At 45.5% G+C, this 15,000-nt stretch overlaps 1 protein-coding gene across 3 annotated transcripts in view; it reads left to right on the top strand.

Moving 5' to 3' along the window:
* The first annotated feature begins 1,106 nt into the window (after positions 1-1,106).
* The window catches only part of LOC146661443 (rab proteins geranylgeranyltransferase component A 1-like), a 21,953-nt gene continuing 8,059 nt past the window's right edge, over positions 1,107-15,000 (top strand). For all 3 annotated transcript variants that reach the window (XM_085421479.1, XM_085421480.1, XM_085421478.1), the window contains exons 1-11: positions 1,107-1,360; positions 4,048-4,114; positions 4,400-4,472; positions 4,564-4,688; positions 4,763-4,869; positions 4,944-4,990; positions 5,076-5,222; positions 5,348-5,464; positions 8,279-8,390; positions 8,489-8,711; positions 14,624-14,701. In XM_085421479.1, coding sequence (XP_085277605.1) covers positions 1,309-1,360; positions 4,048-4,114; positions 4,400-4,472; positions 4,564-4,688; positions 4,763-4,869; positions 4,944-4,990; positions 5,076-5,222; positions 5,348-5,464; positions 8,279-8,390; positions 8,489-8,711; positions 14,624-14,701 — 1,148 coding nt within the window. In that variant the 5' untranslated portion in view covers positions 1,107-1,308. The remainder of the gene's footprint in view (positions 1,361-4,047; positions 4,115-4,399; positions 4,473-4,563; positions 4,689-4,762; positions 4,870-4,943; positions 4,991-5,075; positions 5,223-5,347; positions 5,465-8,278; positions 8,391-8,488; positions 8,712-14,623; positions 14,702-15,000) is intronic.

Below are 15,000 nucleotides of genomic sequence, written 5' to 3'. Positions count from 1 at the left end.
TTTGTGTTGTTCTGTTTTGGTGTTTGTAAACATTTAAAAAGAAAGTTTAAAAAACTCTTTGGGTTTCCAAAGGATCTTTTGGAGTGGTTGAATTTTAATTAGATCTAAAAATTTGAATCTACAAATGGCTGGACAAAGTGCACCAACACTATCGATATAATAGACTCCAATTTGTTCATGGGTTAGCATGTCTTTATCCTGTTTTCCTTCTCTCACCCCAACAAATCACAGCAGATGGCCCCGCCCCTCCCTGAGCCTGGTTCTGCTGGAGGTTTCTTCCTGTTAAAAGGGAGTTTTTCCTTCCCACTGTCGCCAAAGTGCTTGTTCATAGGGGGTCATATGATTGTTGGGTTTTCTCTCTAGCTATTATTGTAGGGTCTACTGTACAATGTAAAGCGCCTTGAGGTGACTGTTGTGGTGATTTGGCGCTGTGCAAATAAAATTGAATTGAAATACAGACAGTGTTTTGTGACAACTTCCTGTTATCCACTGCTTTCCCCCTGAGTTTCCCAGACATCAAACAACTGGCTCCAATCAAACCTGACCTGCGAGCGAGTCCAAAGTTTGAAATGTCGGTCAAAGAGAGTTTGGCCATTCATTTGGAATGCCTCGCTTCCTGGTATTCCCAGCAGCAATAGTGATAGCGGCAGTGTCTTGTAGAAAAGACGGTGCCCTCGTCGTTGTTGTCACACCACACCTCACAACTGTAGATTTGGCCACTCCTAGTATTGTAGCAGTTTCTCAGATGTTTTTTTTCTGTTTTGGCAGATTAAGGATGGCTTATTTCACCTGCATGGAGAGCTCCTCCTGATGTCTGTTCACAGCAAAATCTTTTATTTCATTGTTTTTGTTCATTAACAACTTGAAAACTGTCAGTGTGACAACAGTAAAGAGAGCCTATAACACAATAACTTCAGCAAGTTAGAATGAATAAACGACTCATATAAATGTGCTGTGTCTCATTATGAGTGATAATCAGCACCACCTTCCCCACGTGCATGTTTCATATTCGTGTGTTTGTCTAAAAGGAGGATTTTACTCTACAAGCTCATGTCCAGCTATTCTGTGATCAGCTGCTGACACAGTGACGTCAGACCTGGTTTCCTGCTGATTCACAGATGTGGGAACAGCTGGCAGAGCTGCTTCATGATGACATCAACGAGTCACACAAACAGGAACAAAGATGCAACACTTTCAGACCCTCGGGAGAAAATAAGTGAAGAATTTTATTTTCGATAATTCATCGATCAGTGATTTGAAGGAGGAAAAAAACTCTGTCACGTGACTTTGTGTTTCCCTGCTAACAACATGGCTGCGGAGGATCTGCCGTCTGAGTTTGACGTGGTCATTCTGGGCACAGGTACTCCAACACCTGGTTTTAGGCTGTCTTCTATCCCGGACCATGTCGTGGCCGGGGCTCGGTCCGAAACATCCCGGGATCCCGGTGTAAACCGGACAAAACAGGGGTATGAGTAGGGATTAGCTTGCAGCTAACGGCCAATGCATTTTCAATAGCAGCGGCTAGCCGTTAACCCTCGGCCAGCGGTTAGCCCCTGGATACATACATAGACTCAGCGCCCATAAGAGATATTTTTAATAAATGTCTGATCACTCATTGATCACTTTAATAGGCAGGACAGCGGCTGTTGGGCTGACGCTAACGTTAGGTGCTTTAGCTTTTATCAGGGTTAGCTCGCAGTGCCGCTAACAGAGGCTAGCACTCCTAACATCCATCTGTTTCTTATGGATAGGAAGCTAACGGCTAGGCTACGTGATGCTAACTGTTTGTGTGCCAGGATGAATCAGCTGTCTGTGTGATCGAGTTATGGTATCGGAACAGAACCACTGAACCACTTTGAGTCCTAATGATCGACAGTCAATATTTAGGGTTTACTTTCATAATTATCAGTAGTAAAGTGATCACATGTTATCAATAACCTGATCGATACAGGATCAGTGCCTTCTTCTCTCCTTATCTCCTGTCCTTCATTTGTCTCTCGTTTGGTTCCCTCATCTACTTGTTTCCTTTTTCTTTTCAAGTTCCTTGTTTCCTTTCTTCCGTTTCCTGACCTTGTTTCCTTGTCTCCTGCTCTTGTTTCTGTCCTGTCCTTGTTGTTTCTAATTGTTCCCTCTCCTCCATTCCCTGTTTTCTTTCCTTGGTTCTTGTCCTAGGGCTGCTCGATTATGGCAAAAATGATAATCACGATTATTTTCACTGAAATTGAGATCTCGATTATTTGACGATATTTATTTAACCCTTTAAGACCTACTATAGAACCAAGTCCGCCAGAGCTTATATTATTTTTTTACATGTTGTAGTGCCATTGGGAGCATTTCAAGTTGTTATACATCAATACAACTGTTATAGCCCATATTTTAATAATATGTATGCATTAAGTCCATAGTAACTACATTAATTGCAAAAAAGTGCAATAAACTAGAAAAAAAATTGAAAATCATTTTTGTTTTTGTTTTTTTACATATATTTCTACTTGGAGAAATTTAAGAGGTTTATCCCTCAAAGCTTTAAATGCAAAAAATAGTTTACAACAACAGGGGATTAATTTTGAGTGTCTTCATAGTTTTATTTTGGAGATACAGCAATTTTTATATACTGCAGGAAAAACAAAAAAACAATCCTATGATTCAAATTTGCAAAGAAAACAGCATGTGCATCAAAATAAACTATTTCCAGCAGTGCAATTCGAGTTCTAAGCTTCCCAGCAACTATTCAGAAAAGTCAAACATGACTTATAAAAACACCAGTATAGGTTTTTAAGGCCTACAAGTAAAAAACTACATTTTCCGCGAAGATGACGTCACTTCCGGTTTCTGGCAGGAAATGGCGGACATTCGATAGTTCGCGCTGACGTCTGTTTCACTGTGGGAAGTGTTACGAACAGCTGATGGATCGGCAAAGCGTGTTTCTGGAATATTATGTTTTTGTTGCTGCAAGCGCTTTTTATGCAATTTTTGCAAAGCTTTATGTGGAAGGAAACCGTGACCGAGGACAAGCTGATGGCATCAGATGCAAGTACAACTCCTCTGGTTTCATATGCAAAACAAATTATTGCGCTAGCTTACGCGGTTCCGGTTCTACAGGGATTTAAAAATAGTTACACAAAACGGAGCGTGCTGCTCTGACCGGCTTTAAAAGGTTAACAATAACAATGTGTTGAATAATGACTTTAAAAAATATAAAATAGTGTGCAAATACTAATAACAGTGCAAATGTTTGCAATACAAGAAAAATGAAAAATGTAAACATCTATGTTTAGTGAACTTTGCAGTGTTGCTCTGTGGTGCAGCTACGACACCGTAGCAAAGTTTACACACTGTGTCTACTTGATCCACGTCTTACTGAACCCATAATGTTTCCACACCACTGAAGTTTTTTTTAACCCCTCTTTTCAACCAACGGCAGTCACTCTCCTCTCCAAATAACTTCTGCTTAGCTTTCCAAGCTTCCCTCGGGTCCTCTTAATTGTTGTGACACGTGTTCGAAACGAGAGGTGCGCTCGATTTGCCACATGGAGCAGCGCAAGAGTAAAGCACGAGGGAGGGGCTAATAATCGGCTCAGTCACTTTTAATGATCGTTGAAAGCCCAGATCGTAATCGTGATTAAAATTCGATTAATTGAGCAGCCCTATCTTGTCCCCTTGTCTCCTCTTTTTGTTTTCTCTGGTATCTTGACTCGTTGTCTCCTTGTTTCCTCTCTCCTTGTGTCCTCCTCTCATGTAACTTCTTGTCTCTTTTCCTTGTTTTTCTTCCTAATTGTGCCTCCTAGACGTCTTTTTGTCTCCTCTCCTTCTGCTCTGTCCTTATTGTTTCTCCTTGTTCATTCCCTCCTCTGGTATCTCTCCTTGTTTTGTCTCCTAGACTTTTCTCCTTGTTTCCTTTCCTGTTATTATTGATGATAGATTTTGTGTGCAGGTTGTGCTGAGGCCTGGTTTCTGTCTCCTTGTTTCTTTTCCTAGCTTTCTCTCCTTATGTCCCCTCATTCCTGTTGCCTGCTGCTGCTTATTGATTATTGATTGTGTGATCAGGTCTTGCTGAGTCGGTGGTGGCAGCCGCGTGTTCCAGAGTTGGACAGAGAGTTCTTCACGTCGACAGGTCATTACTTATTCATCAAGAACACTTACTGATTAATAATCAATGTTATCAATTACAGAATGTTTTCAAAGGTGAGGTAAAATCAATAAGTATCTGCTGAATTGATGTATTTGTTTATTGATAACTGAGGGCGTTGCTATAGAAACGCTTTCACATTACAGAAATAAAATATTTTATCAGAGATAGATCAGTCAGTTAGATCAATTGATTGATGTCAGAGTGTCAGAATAAGAGCATAGAGCGATGCTTTTATTGTGGAAGTGACAGCTTCCTGTGTGTCTTTAGGCGGAGCTACTATGCAGCCAATTGGGCAAGCTTCACCTTCAACGCTCTGCTCACCTGGATACAGGAGCATCAAGTAAGAGTTACTGATTGTCAGGTTGTTGATTTGGTGGGCGGGGCCAGATGCCCAACAGGAAGTCATCAGTGAGTTTCCTGTGTGTTTGTAGGCAGGGTCTCTGTCAGAGGAGGTCCAGGATCGGTCAAGCTTGGTGGAAGAAGGGGAGGAGCTGATCTACCTGTCAGGCTCAGACTCCGCCTCCATCAGTAACCTGCAGGTGTTCTGCTACATCAGGTAAACTCCTGCATACCTGTAAGGTCACATCAGCTAGAGATCAGTTTATTGATTAAGGTATCAATACGTCTCAGTGAAGAAGCCGAGGAGGAGGAGGAGCCTCCAAACACCACAGAAGAAGAAGAGGCTGGAGCAGCAGGTGAAGACGCTGCTAAAGAGCCATCAGAGACCGAATCAGCAGGTCTGTCTTATATTGATCCTGTATCGACTCTCTGAGCTTCGATTAGCAGGTTTTAAACCAATCAGCTCTTTCAGGTTCAAAAGAAGAAGAAACAGGTGAGGCCGCTGAGGGAGACGAGCAGGTGAGGAAGAGCAGCCCTCCCCTGACATTCACATCAATTCCTGATTGGCCGAACAATAATAACTGCATACTTCCTCCAATCACAGGCTGCTCAGGAACAGGGGGAGGAGCCAGAAGCGGATCAGCCACAGCCCTCTGCTCCTCCCAGCCAATCAGAGCCAACCAGGAAGAAAATCAGCTACACCCAGCTGGAAAAGGAAGGACGCCGGTTCAACATCGACCTGGTTTCTAAGGTAACATGACATCAGCACAACAAAGGACAGTCCTCTCGGCCAATCGTGCCCCTCGGTGTATCCCACTGCTTTTTGATTGGTTGTTTGACCCGAGCTCCGGTTGCTTCATCTTCATCTCCCTCCAGCTCATGTACTCTCGCGGCTCATTGGTCGACCTGCTCATCAAATCAAACGTCAGTCGCTATGCAGAGTTCAAGAATGTGACCAGGATACTGACCTATCGCCACGGCAGCGTGGAGCAGGTACGAGCTGCTCTGTCTCTGTGTGTCGGTCATGTCTGCATGAGAACAACAGAAACAACAGTCGCACTCAGAAGAGTGAAATCAACACAACAAACACAGGTGTCATCACATCAGCACCTGCTCTGACAGGTCGAAACTCTTCACAAGCTGACAGGTCACAGCCTCGTACTGTTGTGTGAACTACTTCCTCTATGTTCGTGTAGGAAACAAAGTCAATGTTGAGGTGAAGTAGGTCTTAAATGGTTTTGGCATCGACCTGTGAGAGTGGCCGCTGTGTCGCCTCCACGTTTGGCTCGGTGATGGTGCCAGTGACCGGGCTTCTCTTTGCTGAGCTCAGAGGTCTGTCGTCTGTCAGAGACGGGTTTGTTCAGAGGTCTGTGAGGGTGGTCTCGGGCCTGGGCAGCTAAGTTTGGTTGACCTGCGCAGGCTGTTTTATAAGAGTCAAACCATTAAACTGCACGCTGATGACAGCAGCTAACCTAGCAGGTTCTGTCGGGACTGAATTAGATAAATAATAAACACCTGTCTGTGTTTACCTGTCTGTGTTTACCTGTCTGTGCTCACCTGTCTGTGCTCACCTGTCTGTGCTCACCTGTCTGCGTTTACCTGTCTGCGCTCACCTGTCTGCGCTCACCTGTCTGCGTTTACCTGTCTGCGTTTACCTGTCTGCGTTTACCTGTCTGCGTTTACCTGTCTGTTTTTAGGGCTGCCACAAATGATTATTTTGAGAGTCGACTAGTCACTGATTATTTTTGCAATTAGTCGAGTAATCAGATCATCATCCATTGGACATAAAACGTACAGCTTATTGCACCAGCAGCATCTGCTCTTATAGAACTATCATTAGCTTACAGCTTTAAGTGTTTAAGGTCTGTGCTAACTAAAAATAAAGACAAGATGATAGTTTATTAAAGATTGTCTCGGTTAGGGATGGGTATCGAAAACCGGTTCTTTGTTGTCCCACACGGCGCCTAAGCAGCTCAAACGCTCAAAAGTTTGGTTGTACTTTACGAGAACGGATGACAACAGGGCAACTTGCAATACTTGCAAAGTAGATATTTCATTTAAGGGAGGAAACACTACGAATATGCAAAAGCATTTGCTCACAAAACACACAATGACCTTAAATGAATGTCGTGTTTTTAATTCCGCTCGACTCGTGAATCTCAACCCAGCAGCAGCGGTAACGTTTGCACGTCCTCTCCCGTTAATGCGGCAGGTAAATAATCAACTAACAGAGCATATTATGTTAGCGCGATCTGCCTTATTACAAACCTGCCATTACTGTGCATTTAGTGACCATGATGAGAGAGACAGAGTCTGGCTCAGATGCTGGCAGTTCTCGCTGCAGTCTGCCGGCAGCGTCTCCTTTCAGGCCGGGATAGACGAATGTCACCGAGCAGAGACTCAGTTTGTGGTCAAAGACTTGCACCCGTTTGCCACAGCAGGTGATTTTCAGTAAGTGAATGTGTTTAATTGTAGGCAGGGACATTACTGGATATTCTTGTGTAATTGCTGCAGAATAATTTATGTTAAACTTTGTTATTGCTACAGAAGAATATTTATTTTATTATTTTACATTTACAATCTTTTTCCTGGGGACCCTGTGACACCCCATTGAAGAGCCGTAGGCTGGATCTCTTAAGATCTCACTGCTGGGTTTGTAAGGCCATGCTACTCCTAAATTTCTATCTTGTTCAAAGAGAAGATATAAAACAAAGTTCTAAGCTAATCGACCTTAGTGTTCTCCTTTTTTAAAAAGAATCGATAAAGAATCGAAAATGGAATCGGAATCGTGAAAATATTATCAATACCCATCCCTAGTCTCAGTGGAGTTTAATAAACTCATCCGTCTGCTCCTTGCTATCTAAAATATAACAGGACACCGGAGTAAATTCTCCAGCATCTCACACTTCTGATGATCAGCTGTCTGCTTGACGTTTATTCTGCTGTGTAGAAACTTTAATCTCAGCCAAACCGATTTACTCAGGAACAAATAAAATACTGAAAAAAGCCAAACAACAACATTTTTAAGTTATCTAAGTGACTCATATATCATGTTTAACCTGAGCAGCGAAAGATGGCGGTGGGTTTGAAAACGTTTTGCCAGGAGTCCGGTGTTCTCACGGCTCTAGTGAGCCTAGCCCCCGGCTCGCTATCGAGCTAGTGGGTAACAGACGTCTCCGAAAACGTCGGAGTGCTTTTGAAAATATGTGGTGTCTTGATAAACTGAGCAGATATTTGAGGTTTGCACAGCTACATTCTCACCTGAAAATATGTTAAACGTTTATTTTGTGACCCAGAAAGAATAATAAGAGTAATGTTAAAACTAACTAGCTACCGCCATTGTTGGAAACTGAGCTGGGCCGCGCTATGAATTCTGGGATAGGTTGGGCCATGAAGGATACACCCGACCCATCCTTCAAATTTGTTGGCCGCATTTGTTGGAGTCTTCAAATTTGGACCGTCTTCGTCGTGTCGCTCTTACGTAATCGGCCTACAAATGCGGGCACAGGAGGATGCGAATTTGGACACAGCTATGATAACGGACACTGCTGCTTCTTCTTCTTCGGGGTTTAACGGCAGCTGGCATCCTTGTACATGCAGTGCTGCCATCTTCTGTTTCAGTCCGGTATTACACTCTTAAATCCTGCTACTTATTCCTGCGTCTTTTGTGATCTTACAAAGCTTCAAACGACGCGTCGACTATTAAATCAGTCGTCGACGATTTTGATGGTCGACATAATCGTGACTAGTCAACGTAATCGTGGCAGCCCTACTGTGTTTACCTATCTGTGCTCACCTGTCCGTCAGGTGCCCTGTAGCAGAGCAGACGTGTTTGCAAGCCGTCAGCTGTCTGTGGTTGAAAAGAGGAAGTTGATGCGCTTCCTGACTTCCTGTGTGGAGGAGACGGAGGAGCACCAAGGTGAGATGCCTCACCTGTCCACCTGCTGACATCATAAGGTCACTCTCACCAACATCAGATGATTGTGGGTAATGATGCACTTCCTCCCCATCCTCTAGCTTACAACGGTCGGCCATTTTTGGAGTTCCTTCGCGAGCAGCAGCTGGGCGACAACCTGCAGCACTTCCTGCTTCACTCCATTGCCATGGTGACAGAAGACACACTCACCGAGGTGGGGCTCGCCTCCACGCGCCACTTCCTGCGCTGCCTGGGTCGCTATGGCAACACTCCCTTTCTGTTTCCTGTGTACGGACTTGGAGAGATTCCCCAGTGTTTCTGCAGGTAAGAACCAGTATTACAGTACTACTGTCAGTGAGTACTACTGTGCTCAGCTAGCAGGCTACTCTGCACCCTGAGTCGCCCAAAGCTCACCTGTTGCGAGAACTGTTCGAGTTCTGATGTATTGAGTGTGACGTGGACGTGATGAAGCCACCAGAGTGACAAACGCGATGAGTAGCAGGGTACAGGTAACCAGGTACGTCGGTCAGATCCGAGGCGAGGATCTGAGTCTCGGCTGTGTTCTTTATTCTTCTGCAGGAGCAGCTCTGCATGATTCATGGGTCATAATAATCTTTCTTTGTCTGATGCTGGGCCTCTGTGCAGCTGCTTTAGCCCACTTCATTCTAATTGGACAGCTTCTGGAAGCCTGCAGAGGGGCAGCAGCCTGTACTTGGTGGTTCATGAGCTGATTTTACTTGTGTGATTATTTTAGTTTCATTAGCAGTTTTTTTTTTTCCAGATGGAAACAGATGCTGAGCGGGCTCAGAAAAAGGTCAAAGGTCATGTGACAGATGGTAAATGGCCTGTATTTATATAGCGCTTTACTAGTCCCTAAGGACCCCAAAGCGCTTTACACATCCAGTCATCCACCCATTCACACACTGGTGATGGCAGCTACATTGTAGCCACAGCCACCCTGGGGCGCACTGACAGAGGCGAGGCTGCCGGACACTGGCGCCACCGGGCCCTCTGACCACCACCAGTAGGCAATGGGTGAAGTGGACACAACGACCGAGACTGTCCAAGCCGGGGCTCGAACCGGCAACCTTCCGATTACAAGACGAACTCCCAACTCTTGAGCCACGATCGCCCCACAGATGCTGTTATCACACCTACACACACACTCACACACACAGATTCCTGATTAAAGGAAAACAGAGCACTGTGTGTGTGATTTGGCTCGCCATCAAATAAATGAGAACACACACACGCTGTGATTAACACATGATGACACATTGATGTTACGTGTGTGTGTTAGCTCTGCGTGAGAAGGTCGACACAATCTCTCTCACACACACACACTTACAGCTGAGTGGAGTGTGTGTGTTTAATGAGAGCCCTTTGCTCTGATTTATGGAGCAGCTGTAATTTCATTATGTTATTAATCTATGGCGGTGCTGGAGGGGGAGGGGCCAGTAATACAGACAGACAATTGGCTGAGACACCACGGTAACCACACCATCAGACATCCTGCTCCATCCATCCATCCATTCGCTTCTGCTTATCCTTCCGCTACTACTGCACATTCACCCAATGTATATACTACATATATATATATATATATATATATATATATAACACCCAGCACGCCCCTGCGGGCGGTTTATCCTTCAAGCTCGGGTCCTCTACCAGAGGCCTGGGAGCTTGAGGGTCCTGCGCAGTATCTTAGCTGTTCCCAGGACTGCGCTCTTCTGGACAGAGATCTCCGATGTTGTTCCCGGGATCTGCTGGAGCCACTCGCCTAGCTTGGGAGTCACCGCACCTAGTGCTCCGATTACCACGGGGACCACCGTTACCTTCACCCTCCACATCCTCTCGAGCTCTTCTCTGAGCCCTTGGTATTTCTCCAGCTTCTCGTGTTCCTTCTTCCTGATATTGCTGTCATTCGGAACCGCTACATCGATCACTACGGCCGTCTTCTTCTGTTTGTCTACCACCACTATGTCCGGTTGGTTAGCCACCACCATTTTGTCCGTCTGTATCTGGAAGTCCCACAGGATCTTAGCTCGGTCATTCTCCACCACCCTTGGGGGCATCTCCCATTTTGACCTCGGGACTTCCAGGTTATACTCGGCACAGATGTTCCTGTACACTATGCCGGCCACTTGGTTATGGCGTTCCATGTATGCCTTGCCTGCTAGCATCTTGCACCCTGCTGTTATGTGCTGGATTGTCTCTGGGGCATTTTTACACAGCCTGCACCTGGGGTCTTGCCTGGTGTGATAGACCCCAGCCTCTATGGATCTTGTGCTCAGAGCTTGTTCTTGTGCTGCCATGATTAGTGCCTCTGTGCTGTCTTTCAGTCCAGCTTTGTCCAGCCACTGGTAGGATTTCTGGATATCAGCCACCTCCTCTATCTGCCGGTGGTACATACCGTGCAGGGGCCTGTCCTTCCATGATGGTTCCTCGTCTCCCTCCTCTTTCTTGGGTTTCTGCTGCCTGAGGTATTCACTGAGCACTCGGTCAGTTGGGGCCATCTTCCCAATGTATTCTTGGATGTTCGTTGTCTCATCCTGGACTGTGGTGCTGACACTCACCAGTCCCCGGCCCCCTTCCTTCCGCTTAGCGTACAGCCTCAGGGTGCTGGACTTGGGGTGAAACCCTCCATGCATGGTAAGGAGCTTTCTTGTCTTTATGTCAGTGGCTTCTATCTCCTCCTTTGGCCAGCCTATTATCCCAGCAGGGTACCTGATCACGGGCAGGGGGTACGTGTTGATGGCCCGGATCTTGTTCTTACCGTTCAGCTGACTCCTCAGGACTTGCCTGACCCTCTCTGCAGGTACTTGGTGGTTGCAGCCTTTCTAGCGGCCTCTTCATGGTTCCCATTCGCCTGCGGGATCCCCAGGTACTTGTAACTGTCCTCTATGTCTGCAATGTTGCCTTCTGGTAGTTCAATCCCCTCAGTTCTGACTACCTTCCCTCTCTTTGTTACCATCCGACTACACTTCTCCAGTCCGAACGACATTCCAATGTCATTGCTGTATAGCCTGGTAGTGTGGATCAGTGAATCGATGTCTCGTTCACTCTTGGCATACAGCTTGATGTCATCCATGTACAGGAGGTGGCTGACAACTGCTCCGTTCCGTAGTCGGTATCCGTAGCCAGTCTTGTTAATGATCTCACTGAGGGGGTTCAGGCCTATGCAGAACAGCAGTGGGGACAGAGCATCTCCTTGGTAGATCCCGCACTTGATGGTGACTTGTGCTATGGGCTTGGAGTTGGCCTCTAGTGTTGTACGCCACATCCCCATTGAGTTCCTGATGAAGGCTCTTAGGGTCCCATTGATCTTGTACAATTCTAGGCATTCCAGTATCCAGCTGTGGGGCATTGAGTCATAGGCCTTCTTGTAATCAATCCAGGCAGTGCACAGGTTGGTCAGTCTGGTCTTGCAGTCTCGGCTGACTGTTCTGTCTACCAGTAGCTGGTGTTTTGCGCCTCTGGTATTCTTGCCAATTCCTTTCTGTGTCCTGCTCATGTATTGACCCATGTGCCTGTTCATCTTAGCCGATATGATGCCTGACAGGAGCTTCCATGTAGTACTGAGGCAGGTTATTGGTCGGTAGTTGGAGGGGACCGGTCCCTTCTTGGGGTCCTTGGGGATCAGGACCGTCCGACCTTCGGTTAGCCATTCCGGGTGTCTCTCGTTAACTAGCAGCTGGTTCATTTGTGCTGCCAGACGCTCGTGGAGTGCAGTCAGCTTCTTCTATATATACATATATATATACACATATATATATATATATATATATATATATATATATATATATATATATATATATTAGGGCTGCCACAAACGATTATTTTGATAGTCAACTAGTCACTGATTATTTTTGCGATTAGTCGACTAATCAGATCATCATCCATTGGAGGTAAAATGTACAGCTTATTGCACCAGCAGCATCTGCTCTTATATAACTATCATTAGCTTACAGCTTTAAGTGTTTAAGGTGCTAACTAAAAATAAAGACAAGATGATAGTTTATTAAATTTTAATGACATTTGCAGATTGTTTCGGTGAAGTTTAATAAACTCCTTCTATCTAAAATATAACAGGACACCGGAGTAAATTCTCGAGCATCTCACACTTCTGATAATCAGCTGTCTGCTTGATGTTTATTCAGCTGTGTAAAAACTATAACTTTAATCTCAGCCAAACCGATTTACTCAGGAACAAATAAAATACTAAAAAAAGCCAAACAATTACATTTTTAAGTTATCTAAGTGACTCATATATCATGTTTAACCTGAGTAGCGAAAGACGGCGGTGGGTTTGAAAACGATTAGCCGGGAGTCCGGTGTTCTCACGGCTCTAGTTAGCCTAGCTCCCGGCTAGCTATCGAGCTAGTGGGTAACAGACGTCTCCGAAAACGTCGGAGCGCTTTTGAAAATATGTGGTGTCTTGATAAACTGAGCAGATATTTGAGGTTTACACAGCTACATTCTCGCCTGAAAATATGTTAAACGTTTATTTTGTGACCCAGAAAGAATAATAAGAGCAATATTAAAACTAACTAGCTGCCACCATTGTTGGAAACTGCGCTGGGCTGCGCTATGAATTCTGGGACGCTGCTTCTTCTTCTTCGGGGTTTAACGGCAGCTGGTATCCTTGTACATGCAGTGCTGCCATCTTCTGTTTCAGTCCGTTATTACACTCTTAAATCCTGCTACTTATTCCTGCGTTTTTCAGGATCTTACAAAGCTTCAAACGACGCGTCGACTATTAAATCAGTCGTCGACGATTTTGATAGTCGACGTAATCGTGACTAGTCGACTAATCGTGGCAGCCCTAATATATATGTTCTTCCTCTTCCTCTACACCCCCCCCCCCCCCCCCCCCCCCCCCCCCCAATTTTTTTGCACATGTCGAGGAGCGTGTCAGGCTACATTTCACTGTGTGTTATACTTGTATACAGTGGGGCAAAAAAGTATTTAGTCAGCCACCGATTGTGCAAGTTCCCCCACTTAAAATGATGACAGAGGTCAGTAATTTGCACCAGAGGTACACTTCAACTGTGAGAGACAGAATGTGAAAAAAATATCCATGAATCCACATGGTAGGATTTGTAAAGAATTTATTCGTAAATCAGGGTGGAAAATAAGTATTTGGTCAATAACAAAAACACAACTCAATACTTTGTAACATAACCTTTGTTGGCAATAACAGAGGTCAAACGTTTACTATAGGTCTTTACCAGGTTTGCACACACAGTAGCTGGTATTTTGGCCCATTCCTCCATGCAGATCTTCTCGAGAGCAGTGATGTTTTGGGGCTGTCGCCGAGCAACACGGACTTTCAACTCCCGCCACAGATTTTCTATGGGGTTGAGGTCTGGAGACTGGCTAGGCCACTCCAGGACTTTCAAATGCTTCTTACGGAGCCACTCCTTTGTTGCCCGGGTGGTGTGTTTTGGATCATTGTCATGTTGGAAGACCCAGCCTCGTTTCATCTTCAAAGTTCTCACTGATGGAAGGAGGTTTTGGCTCAAAATCTCACGATACATGGCCCCATTCATTCTGTCCTTAACACGGATCAGTCGTCCTGTCCCCTTGGCAGAAAAACAGCCCCATAGCATGATGTTTCCACCCCCATGCTTCACAGTAGGTATGGTGTTCTTGGGATGCAACTCGGTATTCTTCTTCCTCCAAACACGACGAGTTGAGTTTATGGTGGCTGACTAAATACTTTTTTGCCCCACTGTAACTATGCATGTGACAAATAAAGAACCTTGAACCTTGAACCTTTTCAGGGTCGCGGGGGGCGCTGGAGCCTATCCCAGCTGTCATAGGGCGAGAGGCGGGGTACACCCTGGACAGGTCGCCAGTCTGTCGCAGGGCCAACACACAAGGACAAACAACCATTCACGCTCACATTCACACCTAGTGGCAATTTGGATTATCCAATTAACCTATCCCAGCAAGCTGCATGTCTTTGGATGGTGGGAGGAAGCCGGAGTACCCGGAGAGAACCCACGCAGACACGGGGAGAACATGCAAACTCCACACAGAAAGGCCTGATGGTGGAATTGAACTCAGGACATCCTGCTCCTTAATCCTTAATACTGCCTTAATAAAACTTTTATTTTGAAAGTCTCGCTGGAGGTCAGGAAGTGCGTGTGGTGTCCACATACTTGTGCACAGACAGGTCACATGTTCTCCTGCGTGCTGATTGGCTGCTTTGTTGTTGTGTGTTTCAGGATGAGTGCTGTGTTTGGAGGGATCTACTGCCTGAGACACTCGGTCAGCTGCCTGATCGTGGACAAGGACTCCAACAGGTACACCTGCCGTACCTGCAGTACTGTAGTACTGTCGGTGCTCTGTATAATTCTGTAGTACTGGTACTGCTCTATGTAGTACCTCAGCCAGCACGTACTTGGCTCGACTTGGTTTTAAGTGTTTTGCCTAAGATAGCTGATAGTACTGGTACTGGGTACTTTATTAGTACCTACTCAGCTGGGGGTCCGAGTGAGGTGAGTCAAGCTGACAGTGTGATGTCATCAGACTGTGAGTGATGTCACTGGATGGGTCACAAGAGCAACTCCATCACTAGAATCGTAAAGAGTAAAGCGCAGTA

Source organism: Rhamphochromis longiceps, linkage group LG10 (genome assembly GCF_057381845.1).
Source record: "Rhamphochromis longiceps isolate RC_006_pf linkage group LG10, R_longiceps_female_GT1.1, whole genome shotgun sequence".
Lineage (NCBI taxonomy): Eukaryota > Metazoa > Chordata > Actinopteri > Cichliformes > Cichlidae > Rhamphochromis > Rhamphochromis longiceps.
Note: the sequence above shows the minus strand (reverse complement) of the source record. Positions and strands in the feature narration are given on the sequence as shown.